At 50.7% G+C, this 16991-nt stretch overlaps 6 protein-coding genes across 6 annotated transcripts; 3 read left to right on the top strand and 3 right to left on the bottom strand.

Annotated features, from left to right (window-relative positions):
• Positions 1–228: 228 nt before the first annotated feature.
• KY384_005134 (uncharacterized protein) lies at positions 229–2328 on the top strand (the record flags this gene model as incomplete). The annotated part of the gene is made up of 1 exon (XM_044813635.1): positions 229–2328. One exon carries the CDS (start codon positions 229–231, stop codon positions 2326–2328), a length of 2100 nt encoding a protein of 699 aa, XP_044668936.1.
• Positions 2329–3261: 933 nt separating this feature from the next.
• On the bottom strand, positions 3262–3807 carry KY384_005133 (uncharacterized protein; the record flags this gene model as incomplete). Its single annotated transcript, XM_044813634.1, has 1 exon — positions 3262–3807. The coding sequence occupies one exon, from the start codon at positions 3805–3807 to the stop codon at positions 3262–3264; it is 546 nt and encodes a 181-aa protein (XP_044668935.1).
• Positions 3808–4919: 1112 nt separating this feature from the next.
• On the bottom strand, positions 4920–5453 carry KY384_005132 (uncharacterized protein; the record flags this gene model as incomplete). The annotated part of the gene is made up of 1 exon (XM_044813633.1): positions 4920–5453. One exon carries the CDS (start codon positions 5451–5453, stop codon positions 4920–4922), a length of 534 nt encoding a protein of 177 aa, XP_044668934.1.
• A 679-nt stretch (positions 5454–6132) lies between these two features.
• On the bottom strand, positions 6133–10646 carry KY384_005131 (uncharacterized protein; the record flags this gene model as incomplete). The annotated part of the gene is made up of 8 exons (XM_044813632.1): positions 6133–7678; positions 7730–7862; positions 7920–8501; positions 8808–8824; positions 8881–9773; positions 9826–10083; positions 10136–10467; positions 10511–10646. The coding sequence occupies 8 exons, from the start codon at positions 10644–10646 to the stop codon at positions 6133–6135; spliced, it is 3897 nt and encodes a 1298-aa protein (XP_044668933.1).
• Positions 10647–11452: 806 nt separating this feature from the next.
• Positions 11453–12059, top strand: KY384_005130 (uncharacterized protein; the record flags this gene model as incomplete). Its single annotated transcript, XM_044813631.1, has 2 exons — positions 11453–11465; positions 11518–12059. The coding sequence occupies 2 exons, from the start codon at positions 11453–11455 to the stop codon at positions 12057–12059; spliced, it is 555 nt and encodes a 184-aa protein (XP_044668932.1).
• Positions 12060–15720: 3661 nt separating this feature from the next.
• KY384_005129 (uncharacterized protein) lies at positions 15721–16991 on the top strand (the record flags this gene model as incomplete). Its single annotated transcript, XM_044813630.1, has 2 exons — positions 15721–15817; positions 15961–16991. The coding sequence occupies 2 exons, from the start codon at positions 15721–15723 to the stop codon at positions 16989–16991; spliced, it is 1128 nt and encodes a 375-aa protein (XP_044668931.1).

Below are 16991 nucleotides of genomic sequence, written 5' to 3'. Positions count from 1 at the left end.
ACCAAGGGAAGTTGAAATTCCCTACCTCGCCATGCTCCCGGTTAATGTCATTCAGGATACAGTGGTGAGCCGGATAAGTTTCATGGGACTTACGAAAACTCTTTTAGTTGGTTTGATGCATTGATCACCACTCCGTCCGGTCACGACCGCATTCCACGTCGGCTGTTGCAACATAACAAGCATGCTATTCTCAAGCCATATCTCCATGTCAATGTTTGGGATTTCAGAATGCCGGATGAAGGGCTTCGTGACTGGCTTCAGGCGATCCAAGCGGACGACATAGTCCAAATCATTCCAAAAGCTCGCCATGGCGGATGGCTGAATCGCGTTTTCGAAGCCGAGATTGTGCTGTCCGGTGTTGGAGACCAATCTGCCCATCAACAAATGTCGGCTTCCTCCGATCTCATGAGTCCCGTAATCCAACAAACCGGGCTTCATACCTCATATGGCTCGAGGTCACACATCTACAAGAAGCTCCAAGCCTGGCGAAATGATATTCGTCTTATCACAATACAGCCTGCAACACCTGAGAGCCAGATCTCCTGCTCTTTGAGTCATGCTTCGCTTGACGATGACCTTCACGCCCAGTATGAGTGTCTGTCATACTGCTGGGGAAATTCAAGGGACACAAGGCAGATCCGACTTCATTACAATGTCACAACAGGAAATTCTTCTGCTGAGTCTATGCTGGCTGTCACACCGAATCTATACGCCGCACTTGAGAGGCTTCGTAATGACACTCGTCCCCGAAAAATGTGGATCGATGCTTTGTGTATCAATCAAGACGATTTGCAAGAGCGAACAGAACAGGTATCGATCATGCGAGATATATACGCACATGCATCGACCGTAATTGTCTGGTTGGGCTACGGTAACGACTCTGTCAGAAAGGATATTCAAAATGCGAACGAGGTAATGCAACGTTATCATAATGTTCGTCACAAGGATACCACTGATGTAGACGCCACAAAAATGCACGCTCCGCTTCTTGACGAAGGGTACTATCACGTGGATGCTGAGATCATCTCTTGCGAATGGTTTAGGAGGGTTTGGGTCCTGCAAGAAGTTTTCAATGCCGCCAGTGTATCAGTAATGTGTGGAGACACGATCCTGTCATGGGCCATGATACTCAGAATCAACGAATGCTTGAACCGGTCCATGCTCGTCCCTCAACCTCTCGCCAAGCGTGTCATGCCAAGTCTCTTTGCACAACTCTTTACGCTTGACAGGTTCGGACCAGGTGACAAAGGACTGACCTACTCAACTCTTTCTCAGGAACTTGACATATTAGATATTTTCATACGTGGACTCGACCTCGACGCTACCGATCCAAGAGATAAGGTCTTCGCCCTGCTCAGTTTTGCAAAGGAGACGTCAGATCTCCGTCACATTGACCCAAGTATACGACCTGACTACAACAAAAGCCCAGCCAGGGTGTTTGCCGACTTGACTCGCTGGTGGATATCGACCAACAAATCGCTTCGAGTGTTATCAGCAACACACTTGTCTTTGGGGAGAACGTGGCAAAGACTATCTCCTTACCAAGATTTTAGCCATACAACAGAGGCAAATGGCCGCGCGAGTTGGTCAGTATGGCATGACGGTAAGAGTAGTTGGACAAGAGGTACATTAGGTCTGGCTTCATCATGCCCTTACACTGCTTCCGGAACCCATGGAATGGACCTCGATGCCCTCTGGCAACCCAACGACCCTATGTTGTTGCGTCTTAACGGACGTCCGATCAGCAAGATTAACGAGATTAGCACATTTCCTTATTTCCCATTTGTCAAGCACATAGACAACCCGGACCATAACGCAGACAGCCCTTATCAAGAAATGTATGACGCCTACGTAGCTCTCTTCGACCCTCTGAATTGGAAAGCCACCTGGAGCTCTCCTCTTCAGCGAAACGATTTCCTACAGTATCAGCGACCGGACACAGAGCATGAGACTGCTTCCAAACGTCATGAACATTTCGCTGCCCATGCTCATTGGGATCCGCGTGCTGGAGGCTACGTAGTAAAGGACATGGCCGTCGGCTGCCACAACCCTTGCTTTTTCCGTACGCAAGAAGGGTATCGGGGACTCTGCCCTTCAGCGACGCGGCCTGAGGATATCATTGTCGTTTTAGAGGGCGGGCAAGTGCCATATCTTCTTCGGCCACAACCACAGACTGGAACGGGAGATGGAACCACTACAGCAGGTTCAAGTCAGCAATATGCGTTCATTGGCGAATGCTTCCTGCAGGGCTTCATGCACGGTCGAGCAGTTGATGAGCAGAAAGATGGGCATGACTCTTTTCCACGTCAGCTCTTTGAGCTTGTCTAGGAGATTCTGAGTAGCTCTCCTGACTCCAATACGGGGGCGCTTTGTTTGCAAAAACCCATTCGCATGAGGCCTGCTGCTCTTCGCAGACATTAATGCACGTGAACCGGTCCATTATCAAAGGATGTTACTACATCACCTGGATAAGCTTTCGCACCACCACTCACCCACCTTAACGCTTGCTCAAGCAGCATCACGCGCGAGACTCCTGTGTGGGTGGGAGACAAGGGAGGTACATTTCTAATGTGTTGTGGTGTCAAGACGTCAAAATTATACCCCGAAATCGTCTTTGACTTGGCCTAGGGTGAGGGCCGTATGTCTTTATCAAATTCAGTTGTGATCTGCCTGAAACTTCGTTTTGGTGTTCAACAATACACGTAAGCTTTTCCATTTCTTATATGTTGACACCTATTTCCTAATACCCAAGGTACCCTCGGTAGTTCCAATAGTAACTCTCTCAACGGGCCTTCATAGAATACTCTAGACCCTTCTGTCTCCCTTATAATCGCTTTCCAGCCTGTGTTTTCGCTTGTAGATGTCTCTATAATCAATGCTAATGGCTCTAAAGGCTCTTGAATATCCAATACAACATCGTGTTTTTAGCCACGCCAAGGTTCTCACGCTCAAGTCTAAAAGGACATTAAGAATTGTACAGAAGGCCCGCAAATTTCTATAAGCTTTCAAAATACCAACGCTTCCATTGTTTCCCATGAACGACTCGGCGTGCCTGAGTGCGTCATTCTTTATCTTACACCCCCTGTGCGTTTTCCTTTTTGCCGAAAACAACTTGACCGGAGAGAACCATGTTCAAAAAGAAGCGTAGGATTGTGATAACCACGGATTCCACGGAAGGCGAACTGCCTCCCTTTTCGTCGGGTAAAGCGCCTGCTTTGGTTTTATCAATGTCTTTCTTTCCTTCCTGTCGATGAGCTTTCTTCAAAGACTTTGGCCTCGGCGAACCATACCGCCCAACCTTGCCAAAGTCCGCCATCCACGACGCCGACCTTCGAAGAGATCGATCTGAACGAGACCCTCAGTTATCCTATGAGTATCATCAACCAAACTCCGAAGACGTTTGGCATCGAGTGTCACCAATTTCAATCTCTTCCGGGTACCCAATCCCAAGCTTATGGGACCAATTTGCATGGGTGAAATCCCTCGCATGCCATATCGATCCTTGAGCATATCAACCCCCTGTTGTAAATGATTCAGCTGGGAAAGAGATTGCGTTGCGACATATTTTTGTTGTTGGTTGGCATGCCGCAAGCACCATGTTTCTTTGCTGTCGTAGAACGAAATGGCGTTTTTGGCACCCCAAACCGCAAGCCGCAAGTGATCTTGCTCGAGAATTATGGCCACAGTGGCCAAGTCGGTCTCTAGAGACTCGTCTTTTTCGAGGATCTTGTGTACATCGTGGCAAACGGTGATCAGACTGGCTAGGCCGACACACCCAACGCCCAAGCTGACTAGTTCAACAGCCATTATCTGGGTCAGCGGCGGAAGTGCTAATTAATGTAGAAAATAATGGCAATACTTAGACTTTATGTCAATAAACTCGAAGTCAAAATCTTACTATGAGATTCCAAGGATGAACAGGGACATTTTTTGAGATGAAAAGAATGATTGAGAGGCGGGCGAGGGGCGCTCTAGAGTACGGACTAGAAATTGCCGGTAGCTATAGAACTAACTACACTGCCCTGCTCACGCGGACACTGATTCCTAATCAAATGTGCATTCAAAAGGCAGGGAATAATAAGCAGGCAAAGGCTGGTAGGAGAAGGCCGCATGACCACGTCCCTCGAACAGCAGACACACAACCTTTTATTGCTACCTATATTAACGCATCAAATGATATCTGTTGCTCACCTGAACCCCTGACTAAGTAATACCTCCGGCAGCCCTCAAAGGGCAACTTTGTTGAGCACACCTTAAGCGCTGACAGCAGACGGGGGCAGGTTACCAAGATGGGCGTTCACGATAGGAGCACCAACAGCCGTCATGCGGCCTTATAACAGCAAAATGAGTGGTCGAAGCGCAATATTTGGAAATGCCAGGAAGTCGTGGCCACACACCCTCTCAAGCCCCCAGCATATTCCTGGGTGCCGCCTATTTCTAGGTACAGCCTTGTTCTCGGAACAGCCCTTTTCCGGTGCAGCTCAGGCAACAAAAATTGCCTCACATTTTCTGAGCAGTCGTCGTAAGCTGCCGCCTGGTGATCACTGATCACTGCTCTATGTTCGCCGGGACGAAAGTGGGTCGGAGGAGGGCTGAAAACAGCACTCGAAATTGAAATCCCGCTGACGAATCTACTTTCACTCTCACCTACCTTACCTTAGCTTGTTCCCAATTGCCCTAGCCTCTAGGTTCTTCAGGACATTAGTATTTTGAGAATGCAGAGGATGGAAAAGGCGATTCGATATACCATACTCGCTAGATTGATTGAATGGAATGGCTACATGGTCTTGTGTAACGGCTTGACCAAGAGTCCAAACAGAACGCCGAGGGTTTGATCTTAGCCCTTCTGCCTAATCCTCAAGGCTTTGAGAAGCTGATGAAACCCACCACTCGAAGCACAAGAAGTATCTGCTCTAATCTCACAGGGTGATGCTCCAACTTTCAGCGCCAATACCGTCTGCACACGTGTAATTGCCCACAGCGTACTCCTTACTCGTACCTTCACAAGCTGGATCGCTGAAAAGTGTGAGACTATAAAACAAGGCTGAATAGTCGATTTTGAGGATCGGTTCCGTTGCATTCAGGCAACCACTTGGTCCTCTGTTGGTCTCGTTGAAGAAAGTGTCATCACACCCTTCGTCGGAATAGTATGTGACTGTCCATGGCTGGCTGTTGGGGTATAGCTCCTTTGTAGGGGATGAAGCTGAGACTGATTCCTCGGCTGGATCGACGCGATGGCTCTTGGTTGGAATGTGATTCATGTTTGCGACTGTGAAGCCCAGCACAAAGATGCTGAGGATTCCTAATAGAGTCCTTACGAACGATTTGTGCCGTCCTATCATTGATGGTAGAACAGGTGATACGTTGGAACTGTGGGAGTTCTTTTCCTCCAGTGCTGGAAAAGCTTTGGGTTCATCCTTATAGGTTACGCCATGGTCCGTGTAGGCCGCCATGGCTTCCGAAGACATTCGAGAAGAGAATGAACTCTATTCCCGATATTCTGTAATGCTGTTGGTCCCTAGATGTTGCAGTAAGAGTGTAAGAGATCGAAGAAAGGATACGATACTTAACCTTACACCCTGTACTAAGTCAAGAGGCATTAACGTCAGCGGCTGCGTTGGAAGTGGCTAATGATAGCTCAGCTGCCTTCATGGGAACAATGAAGGGTGATCCCTTGAATGATTGATGCCATCGGATCTCGCTTGACCAACGCTGCGCCAGGATATTTCTACCTGTAACTCAATGAAACCGCCAACATCACAGCAATTCACCGTCGATCACTGACGTACTGTCAATAGCCTTGGATGATATAATTTGCTCCTCCACTCAGAATGGCAGAGGGTTGGTAATCGAGAAGACCCTTGGCGATGAGCTACACGTTTGGCCAGGCTAAAAAGTGTAGGACAGCAGTAGTCTCTTTTAGCTGACAGAAAACGACTGTCACCTGCACCACCTGCGAAGAGGGTCGCCGCATTGGGACGCCGATCACTCAGTCAAACGCTTTAGTGTCTCAGGGATCATAGCTCTCATCTCGTTGGCAGGCACATTATTCTTCCACCTGTGACAGAGTGACGTGGAAAATAGACCTCCTAAGAAAGCCCACCAAAGAATTCAGCGAATTCAGCCTCTCTCCTAGCTCCTCTCCTCCACCTCCCTAAGCTCTTTCCAACATCTCTCCACTGCTCTCTCTGCCCTCTCCCTCTCTTCCACTCCCTCCTCATCAACCAACCCTTGTCCTCCCACTTCGACCACCCTCCTACTCACCCTTTCTAACTCCACAAGCGCCAGTCTCCCCTCCTCTCTCACTAATTCCTCCCACTTCCTCCTCTCACCCTCCCATCTCGTCTGCAGATGTCTCAACGCCCACACACTTCCCACCGCGGCAACAGTCCCAGCCTCATATACCGAAGTCGCAGAAATAGTGACGTAGACCCAAGCCGAGAGACCGGTCGCAGCAAGGATGGTAGACCATGCTTTCAATACCAAGCGCTGCGCCAAGCTGTGCAGAGGCGGAATTGTCATTTGTGCAAGTCGAGCGCGGGTGTGGCGGATGGTCGGGAAGTAGTGCTGAGGAGATAGCGGTTCTGTGCCAGCTGGAGTGTCAAAAGCGGGGACCTTGCGATCAGGCAGTACGACATCGCCGACTGTAAGCCGTCTGGGCCCAGAGGGAAGGGTGCCATAACGCCGGAGCTCGTAAGCTTCGTGCGACTCTATCAATCGGCCTTGCTCATCTCGAAAGTTGCCTTCATCGGCTGGCGAGGAGAGCGGCGCACGGAGGGAAAAGGGCTCAACGAGGCCGGATTGGTAGAGGCGGCCGCTGAGGTATATCATTTGCTTCTCTGCGTCAGGGAGGAAAGCTTTGTCGAGGAGCGAGGTGAGGGAAAGGGTGATGGAGTCGCTGTGGAAGGGGAGGAGGTACCAGGAAAGGCGAGTGTAGGATTTGCTTGCAAAGGCTGCGGAGAGGCGATCGCGGAGCTCACTGTGGGCATTTTCAGCCCATGTGTCGATTGATTGGGATAGTAGTGCGCGGGTGAGTGGAGAGACGGTTTGGGAATCCGCAGTGGCTGTGGCAGCAGTTGTGGCGGCGGCGATAGAGTTGCTGGCCGAGGTAATGATTACATGGATGAGGTTTGAGACATGAGTAGGTACTGTATGCGGTGATTCGATGGTGCGTGCTGAGATCAGCCAGTCAGATATGGCTGTGATGCCGCTGGAAAGCCAATAATTCTCAACGACCATTGATTTGTCGATTTCCGCACGAAGGGTTATAATGCCGTTTGAAGCGGCATGTAAGTTGACGGGCTTGATCAGAGCGGTTCCGGATCGAGCATCCTCCGGAACCATTAAGGAACTATTGACAACGCCTTTGACCAGCTGTGTACGTTGGTCTAGTCCGATATCCGCCAACTTCGTAAGGGGCGTCAAAGCTGCGGTGTCATCAAGGCTCTCTGCGTAGATAATGCTTTTGTGAACAGGGTATGTAAATCTGGACACTCGGCCCGCACTATTCGGCGTTTCGAGATCCAGAACGAGTGGATTTGTAGTGCCTCCTTCAGATTCGCTTGTTGGAATGGCTTGCACGAATATCTCGAGGTTGTGCTCGTGCAGGATTGATGCAGGTATAGAAAACGTCTTGATCAGGGAATGTCGATCGTCCACGTCTAGATGCTCGCCATATCTGCCACTTTGTTAGTTTGATCCCTATGCTTCACAGCTGTAGGCAAATGACCTTAGCAGCAGAGCCTTTTCATCGCTCTCATCTTCATGGAGCCTCTTCTCCCATTCCGACTCATCCAAGAGCGGATCCGCGAGCAGGAGTCTTGCCAATTGGGTTATGCTAGCTCGGCTGTCCCTTCCAAGAACTGTGGAATAGTGTCAATTGACATCGTGGAAGTCCTATGTGATGATTCATAACCCACTTGCTACTCTTGTCACATTATTTTCTTTTTCCAAGCCCCTCAACGCCAGCCGTAATTGGCTGAGGTTGACGTATGTGCCTGCTTCAATCTCCAACGCAGCCAAAGCTTCATAAAGCTTCTCAGCATTGTATGGTATTTCTCTTCTTGCATTGACCGCTGTCACAGAGGCTATAGTAGAGGCTAGTCGTATGCTCGAAGGAGGTAGACGGCGGCCGATGTGCGCGTGGCGCCCAGGAAGTGTTAGGGGCAATCTCTGAAAGGGATCATGAGTACTTCCAGACTCTCGTGACGAGTCTTTCCCTCTTTTGATCGTTGTTAGGGACGCTGCGGTAGAAGCCTGCCGACCACTGATGTTCCGGCCTTGGAGCTTGCCATTCCATAGGCGGCGAAGAGTCTCGGGCGGCCGTTTCCACCCATTCGATATTTTGGAGAGGCAAGATTGACATATGTAGGAGCTTCCAATGACGCCAGGGAGAGTTTGGGTGAATGCCAGTGACTTCAGAGGCATTTGTAGGATGTTAGGAGGTCGCGTCCGAGGGGTCGCGCCCTTTGGTGCATAAACCTCGGCACGATGCACGCTATCTGTTATGGTATGGGAGCAATATACTTACTGAAATTTGCTTTAAGATACAAACGTGGAGGTGAGATATAATTAGGAAGCTGCCACTGCTTGCATGACATTGCTATCTACACTGACATACGTTTTCGCCATTAGATTCATGACCACCGCGCTCATCGGCCACCATTCGCTTGGTATTTTAGCAACGCTGTTGCTATTCCAAAGTCTGCTACATGTCTCCTCCATCATGGATGCATTACTTCCACGTCGCTCGTTTCTAGAGTCCTTGCGTCATGATATGCTCGTTCGAGACCATTACCTCCCCCTACTCTTGCTTCCCGAGGACCTATATATGCATGTCAATTAAATCCAGATTGTCACTAGAAGGTTGAAAGAACTTACACGCTGATCCTACGTGCGACCTGCGCAATATCTGGGTCATTTTCCGCCTCAGTTTTCGCTCTTTCAAGTGCCTCTTTACGGTCCTCAAGACTCTTGCGAGTCACTTCATCGTGTGTTGGTGGCAATTTCTCATTCTGCAAATCCACCTTTCGGGCATCTTCAAAGGAGTGGATGGCCTGTTTGATACCCTCCGCCCCAAGCATGAGTGTTCCAGCAGGTAGTCTACCGCCAGATGCAGTCTTGAGTTCTGTGACTCGTTCAGACTCTTCTCGGAGGACTTGGAACACCCTTGAAAGCCGCCCGATAGCAAGGACTTTATTTTTGATTTGGCGCCGCTTCGCCTCGGCTGACTCCTCGATAGGTGGTGAGGCAGGACCTGTAGAGGATATTGGTGTATCGTCCTCGAGTTCCTCTTTCGAGCAAGTATTCAGGATAGCGATCAGCATGTCAGTGATCTTTTCACCGACGAACGGCAGCGACCAAGTGAAGACGTCCATGAAGTTAGGCAGCCAGTAGGGATGAGGGGTGCAATTGAATTGTCTAATGTTCATCACATTGTTCTCGTACTTCAATACTGCGGCCTTGTTGTTGTAGACATCCAGATAGTTGGGCGCACTGAAGATAGTCATGACACTCGGAAAGCCAGTAGTTCTCGTCTTTCTGTACATGCGGTAGCCTGCATCTTGAGCCTCGTGAGCGCGTATGACAGATAGGAGGTTGTTCTTCTCCAGAAAAGCGCATGCTGATGGGTAAGAGAAGAAGTATGAGCACCCTCGAACGTGATTGTGCACGAAGAATTCCGATGTCTTCTCTTGCCCAAATTCTTCCAGTGGGTCGGCCCACAGAATATCGCACATTAAACCATGGGTGGGGGGCTCCCGAAAGCGGTCAATCTATGCATGTCAGCTTCATGTGGATTGAAAAACAATCTTATTCGTCTCTCACATTCTTGAGATCTTCGAGAGTATGTAGCTCAGGGCTGAGCCCACCATGTATGCAAAGGAATTGTTTGTTCATGATGGCCGCTAACGGTAGGGCGCAGAAAGACGTCATGCATGCTTCGTAGATTTTTTCTGAGTACTTGTGTTTGCATTCGAGCTTGAAGGTAAAGTAGTCGGTCAAATGTCGGCATTCGTGATTGCCACGGAGCAGCCACAAGGTGTTGGGATACCATATCTTCAAGGACCACAGGTACAGAACGCACTTTAATGAATCAGCATCAAATCTCAGTTGAATGCGCAGAACTTGGTAATACCTCGATGCTGAAATAACCTCGATCAACATAATCGCCAAGGAAGAGGTATCGGGTCTCAGCAGGATCACCACCAACTTCGAACAACTTCATCAAATCAAAGTATTGGCCGTGTACGTCGCCGCACACTGTTATTGGCGCATCCATCTCAAGGAGATTGGGCTCCGCCTCCAATACTTTCGTCCCTTGTTCTATGATCCATAATGCTTGCTCTTCTTTCAACCTACCTTCGCGGTAGAAGTGCTGTTTGAGAAATTGTAGATTCGGCTTGTTATGATCTTGAGGTGAGCGAAATTGCTCATCGGTGGGGGGATTGAAAGCTGGCGCTTGCACATCTGGTAGAGATTAGCAGACGAGGCTGGAGGCGGATCATGACACACTTGCCTTTGCAGACTCGCTCTTGGGTGCTGACTTCAGTACCATCTTCCATGGTATGAAGCGAGAAATCTATGTCAGGCACAGGCTTCTTGGTCTGAATGGCCTGGCTGATGTGAGGGGCGCTGTCGATATTCATGGTGAAGTTCGCGGTGCTTGAAAGTTGGAAGGAGCGAGGTGGCGGTGGTGTGCTGAGCAGATTGAAGGCGCAATTGAACTGGAGTCAGGTCTGTTGTTATGCCTACGTTATCATGTCCTGTACCTCTTGCTTCTGGTGCCTAGACGTTGTAGTCGCGTGCTGTTTGCGATGTAGGAGCTACTTCGCTTGGTCGTCTCCGCAGAATAGCACCAAATAGGGCTGGCGTGGTAGGGCGAGTCCAGCTCGTGGCTGTCGAACGGATTGTACGAGTATCGAAGGCAATCTTTGCACGATCTGCTGCTGCTGAGACAATATGCAGGTGAAGGATTGCGGCTGAAGCTGAGAAGAGTTGTTGGTGCGAAGAAGGAAATCCTTCCGAGTTGCCTTCAGCGCTTGTCGTCGTGTGCTGTGGCTAACGCCCTCCCCCTCGTCCCATGGGGTTCTGGCCGGGCACCAGAGGCCGGCTACTCTAGAGCGCGGGGGCCCCAGCCGATAACGGCTTGGCGGCTCCCAATCGTTCAGCCTTATGGCCCGGTCAGCCACTACTGGCGGAGGCATCAATCCGTCACAATCGATCGCCAGATCTTAACCTTTTCTCCACGATTGGAGTCAATCCAGGCATTGGCAATATCCGGATGTGGCTTTTATAAGGACAATAATGCCAGAAGCTTTCCGTGTCGACCTTTAGATCAACCGCACTGGTCTTTCCGTGAGCATTGAAGCGCATTCGAGCCATCCACGTCTCCATATAGCTTGATCCTGCCCATGGAGTACACTAGCGATCGATCAGGTCCTCGCTTACTGCAATGTACAGCAATAGTATGTCTTATAGACTCCCTTTGGCTAGATATGTCTGAGCTGACCACTTCAGAGCCTCATCCTGTCCTTGCCCAGGTCCCCTTGACCGTCTCTCCCTTCATTTCCCTGCCTCGCGCTCCAACTCTACCCTACACTTACAAACCTTTACCATCAACCTTACCACCTTCTTCAACCGCATCAGAAAATGGCACAGAACGTGAAAGATATATTATCGCTCCTTCTGGCCATGCAGCTCATCCAGATGAGATCATTGCCTCGTGTAGTGCTATCGAAGCACACATGAAGAAGGCGCAGGACGATGCCAACAAAGCGATTCAAGCTTGGGAGAACAAGCTGAAGGAACAGGAGCTGGCAGAGAAGCGAAGAGTTGCTCCAGGTTGGCTGGATCGTGATGAGAAAATTCTCGAGCCTGAGAAAGCTCACTCCCACGTCCATGGGTCACAAGAGCATGGAGGCAGCAATGGTCAACATGCGAGTCTCATGGACCAGCAGAATGATGATATATCAGGGCAGGCGAAGCACGAAGCACCCTCTGACGCTGCAGGAGCGGAACTTGATAGAGCCTTTGGAGGCATTGCTATCCAAGGACCGTGACGGAGCAACCGAATTACCCTCAGACAATAAAACATCCTCTACTCCAGCATCTCGATTCCAGCTCCTATGGCTCCCAAGCCTGTGATTTTTTGCTTAGCAAGACTCTTGTAGCTCTTCTGCGACATGGGGACACCAGATGGCACAATAGCACGCACAACCCCCAACAATGAGCCCACAGAATATCCTGTGCAACACGTCGCACGGACAGCACGTAGTACAGTCAAAGACCTAGCATCTTTGTAAATCCGTACATAAGTGGGTAAAGTGCTGAGTGGAGCGCGAGTTTTCAGCCGTCCGCAGCAAGCGTTGCCTCTCTTGCGAGGTGCAGAAATATCTTGACTTTCTTCAGGATGAGACTTTGTCGGGGTTTAACTTTCGAGATCTTGAAGGCGAGTCCTCTTCGCGCTGCACGTTATTCAACCGCCAATCCACCATGACGACGACACCTATGCAGTCGCACATTCAGAAAACAACTCGCTCACGGTTTCCTACTGTCCGGCGACTTGCAAAACAGTATACTCTGTGCCTTACGCAGGGTTGCGGTAAAGGCTGAAGATTAGTGGTTCGCCTAGCACTCTGTGGCGTAGCTGGATATGCTAAATCCATTAATTTGCATGAGGGGACATCCAAGCCGAGCTGGTATTTGCAGATTGAAACAAAAGATCCGAGGGACAGCAGTAAGCACCAAAACTTTACGCGATTTACACGTAATCGACATGGCAATGCGTTGAACTTTCAGCATCCTTCGCGAGCGGACCACTTGGCTGTAAGAAGGATCTTGATCCTTCGAAATTACTCGAACAATGATACGGCCTGCACGATACAGCGCATACGAGTCCGCATAACGAGGTTGCTCCTCGTTACTTAATCTCAACCCCCCAGAGGCTATGAAACATGGCAACAAGGGCGGAGCAGTATTGCTCAGAGGACTAACGAAATGAGAATTCTTACTCCAATTCCTGGGGTTGCGGATGTAATAATAATAGCAGCTGTCATTCTTTAAGCTTGAACTAGACCAAAGCCACACCGTTCCCTCGCGAGAGTCTCGCCAATGAAGGGCTACCTCGATCTGTGGTCGGATTAGTCCTTCCTTCTGTCTTCGCTGACGATTCCACCTCAAACGGGAGACGAAGGATCTGACTGACCCACTGGCTGCTCGTCAGCTGCATGCACCTCCTCTGGACCCGCAGTATCTGGAAGGATGCTCGTGTCAGGAGAACGAATCTGCATGCGGCACGTGCATTTGCTCCACTCGGCTCCAGACCTGTGCCTGACAAGCATTGATCGGTAACTTTCTCGCATTTCCAGAGGTGACGCTGCTCAGAGAGCAAGTACAGCCACGCAAGTTCCAACTCACATAATTGCCGCCACCACCCACCATGCTTGAAGTTCTCCAAACGAAGGAGGATTGCTTACAACTCTGATGAACATTCTGCAGGAACAATCTTCTTCGGCCAAAGACCTGTTATGGCTTCCTCCGACACTCTACCACAGGCAGTTCCAAACTTCTTCCATGCAGAAGCCGGCGCCTGGTACATTCAAATCACGAGTGCAATATGTTTGCCGGTTATTGTCATCTTCGCCGGACTACGCGTATATGCAAAATTGGGACTGGGGAGGAAACTGACATGGGATGACCGTACGATCTTTGACACTTCAATGGCTATTTGAATCGTGACTGACACGTTTCTCAGTAACGTGCACTCTGGGAATTGTGATGCTCACCACCTTTAATCTCTGAAGGTCAATTGCTCATGGTATTAATAGCTTTCCGGAATCATATTCATTATACTATGTCTTGCCGGAGTCGCCCCGGCGAACACGTTCACCCACCAAATTGACATGCGTAAAAGAGGCATTGCAGCTCCACAGCTTCGGGTATGCGCCTACTGATAAGAGTATTTGCCAACCTGAACAAGGAGGCTAACATGACATAAAGTTGACGCTAGTGCTCGAGTCTTTATACGGGCCCTTTGTCTGGTTCATCAAGCTGTCGCTCTTCGTAGTCATAGCGCAGATATTCCACACCCTCCGATGGCTGAGATATCTGGCTATTGGTGGTGTTGTCTTCACGGGCCTTTTCTACATATCTGCCGTGATCGCACTTCCTACTCTATGCGCTCCCACGGTTGGAAGCAACGAGGATGGCTACAGGGACCGCTTAGGCTCAAATCGTTGCAGAGGAAGTTTTCAGCTGGGCATCGCTGTCGGAACGGTGAATGTACTGAGTGATCTATACCTCATCATTCTGCCGTTACCAGCCGTTTGGGCTTTACAGCTTCCTGTGCGACGTCGGGTGGCGATCGCGGCCATGTTCTTGGTTGGCTTGATGTACGCAAACTCTGCAATACCTACAATTGTGCCTTCATCGCGCTCAAGCTGACGATTGAATAGTGCGCTGGCCGCCAGCACAGTCTCATTTTACTATCGCATTAAAGTGGCCCTTAACCCGGACGAAGTCTGCTCCTTCAATATTCTACCCAACTGGCTATTCGCGTAAGTCTTTCCACCCCGGCCCCAAACGTTTCCTACCAGAAACTCTACGGCCTTCCAATTGACACGAGGGATCTAGCATCGTAGAGATGGCCGCCGGCATAGTCGTCTGCTGCATGCCATCCGCCATGCTCGTCTTCAACGGCGCAGTAAAACCAGCCGCCAAATCCCTTTTCAGCTCTTCCAGCCACTACATCCGCTCCAAAACCCCCTCGCGCTTCTCGTCCCAACAAGCTTCTTCGCCACCTTCATCCTCGTCAGGGTCCCGACAGCGCAACTCTGCACCAAGCCTCGGATTCGGAATGAATGAAAAGGAACCGATGGGCTTGGGCAGGAGCGTAGAGAGGACAAGTCGCCAGCCCATCATACCGACTGAGTTGCCATTGGCACATGCGCAGTATCCAGGCGCGGGATCAACTTTCTTGTGGGAGATAGAGAGAGCGGGGTCGAGTGAATCGGTGGAGGGGGATGTGGAGGGTGGGAGAAGAGAAGGGGGGAATGCTCAGTGGCCGTATAGGGGCGAGGGCGGCATTTGGAAGACTTCGCAGATTGTGGTGGAGAACTCGCCTAAGGGTGTACAGCGATGAGACATAGTAGCATTGAAATCGAAAGGAAACTCATTCAACTGAAGGGGGTTCCGACAAGCACAGACTGGTGCAGACACATGTACCGAAAGGCTAGGGGTCAGCGCATGACACGACATAAGAACCAAATCAGCTCGGAGACTACACAAATCAGGAGGACCGGTGGTCGATTCTGGTACTCTCACAGCACTTAAACCCATGTCGACTGAGAGCTCAAAGGTGGGTCAAGGTCGGTCGTGGGCGTAGGTAGACGACGGCATGGACAATCAATCCCGGCTCGCAATCATTGAATGCGTAACTCGATAGCTACTGTCCATGATTGATCTATAGAGGAGCTGCCTCTAAAGAACGGCTCTAAAGCTCCTTATCAGCACCTGTGAATAGTGTGGGGAGACCAAACTCCAGCGCTGGTCGCCAATCGGCGGCCTCCGTATCTCCTGCCCGGCAGGCTCCGATGCTTGGAGGCAGATATAAAGATGCCCACAGCCTCCTGTGATACACTGCAACAACGAACACTTACACGATCAACCTTTGAGACTCCAGAACTATCGTCGCAGTTCCGAATACACGAACAGCAATTCGCTATGACAGCCCCTCAGACCACCCCATCAGTGAAACCAGCGTCCAATGACCTGGATATTGGTGTCGTCATTGACGGCATTGATATCGAGCACTTGAATGGTGAGTAGAAGTGCATAGCATGACCTCGAGTTTGAAAGAAGTTCTCTGGCACATAAAGGAGCATTCCGTGGAACGGTAACCTCCTGGGTAAGTACACGAGTCGGGGTCCCTCAACAGCACCCGAGCTAACACCCTCTCCCCAGACAATGACTTCCAGCTCATCCACGACGCCCTCTACGCCCACCAAGTCGTCGTCTTCAAAAATCAAGCCAACTGCTCCCCGAAAGCCCAGTACGAGCTAACCCACCGCTTCGACCCCACCGCCACCGGCTACGGCCACGGCAAGACCCTCGACGCAAAGAAAAGCATCCTCCACCCAGACCTAAAAACCGTGCCTCACCAGCCCGAAGTCCAGATCATCGGCAACGGCCACCTCACCGAGTACGAAGGCCTGAAGGACTTCAAGCTCGTCCACCCGCACCACCGCAAATTCCACAAGACCCCCATCCCGGAAGCTGACGATCTGACGCACACACGCTTCTACCGCTGGCACATCGACGCCGCGCTCTACGACCTCAACCCGCCCAAAGTGACGACCCTGATGGCCGTCTCAGTCCCAAAAGGGCGCCGGCAGATCCTGCGCTATGACGACGGCACGGGCGAAGAACTCGATGTCCCACTTGGCACTACGGCTTTCGTGAGCGGATACACCATGTACGACATCCTCTCCGACTCCGACAAGGAATTCGTCCGCACGAGCAAAGTCGAGTACGCGGCACACCCGTACATCTGGATGAGCGGGGCGAAATCCCGATCTGACGGCCTGGGGCTCTTCTCTGACGGGCACGAATTGTCGGAGTCTGAATTGCCGCCTATCGAGGCCAGCAAAATCCAGACTTTGCCCATGGTGTGGAAGAATCCGATCACCGGGAAGTTGGCGCTGCAGATGCATCCGTCTGCGGTCAGGAAAATCCACCAGGCGGATGGCACCGTCGTGGAGGATTTGGAGACTGTTAGGGCTATTGTGCATCGTTTGCAACGACCGGGCATTGAGCCAAAGAGGGTGTATGCGCATGATTGGGAAGAGGGCGATTTGGTCTTGTTTAATAATCAGGGGGTGCTGCACTCGGTTGTGGGGGCTTTTGCGCCTGAGGAGGTGAGGCTGTTTAGGCAGTGTAATATTGCTGCTAGTGAGCCGCCGTTGGGGCCGGCTGCTGTGGCTACGGCTGCTTGA

The sequence above is a fragment of the Bacidia gigantensis genome, assembly GCF_019456465.1.
Source record: "Bacidia gigantensis strain McMullin 20006 chromosome Unknown contig_245, whole genome shotgun sequence".
NCBI classification, from domain to species: domain Eukaryota; kingdom Fungi; phylum Ascomycota; class Lecanoromycetes; order Lecanorales; family Ramalinaceae; genus Bacidia; species Bacidia gigantensis.
This window is presented reverse-complemented; position numbering and strand designations above follow the sequence as displayed.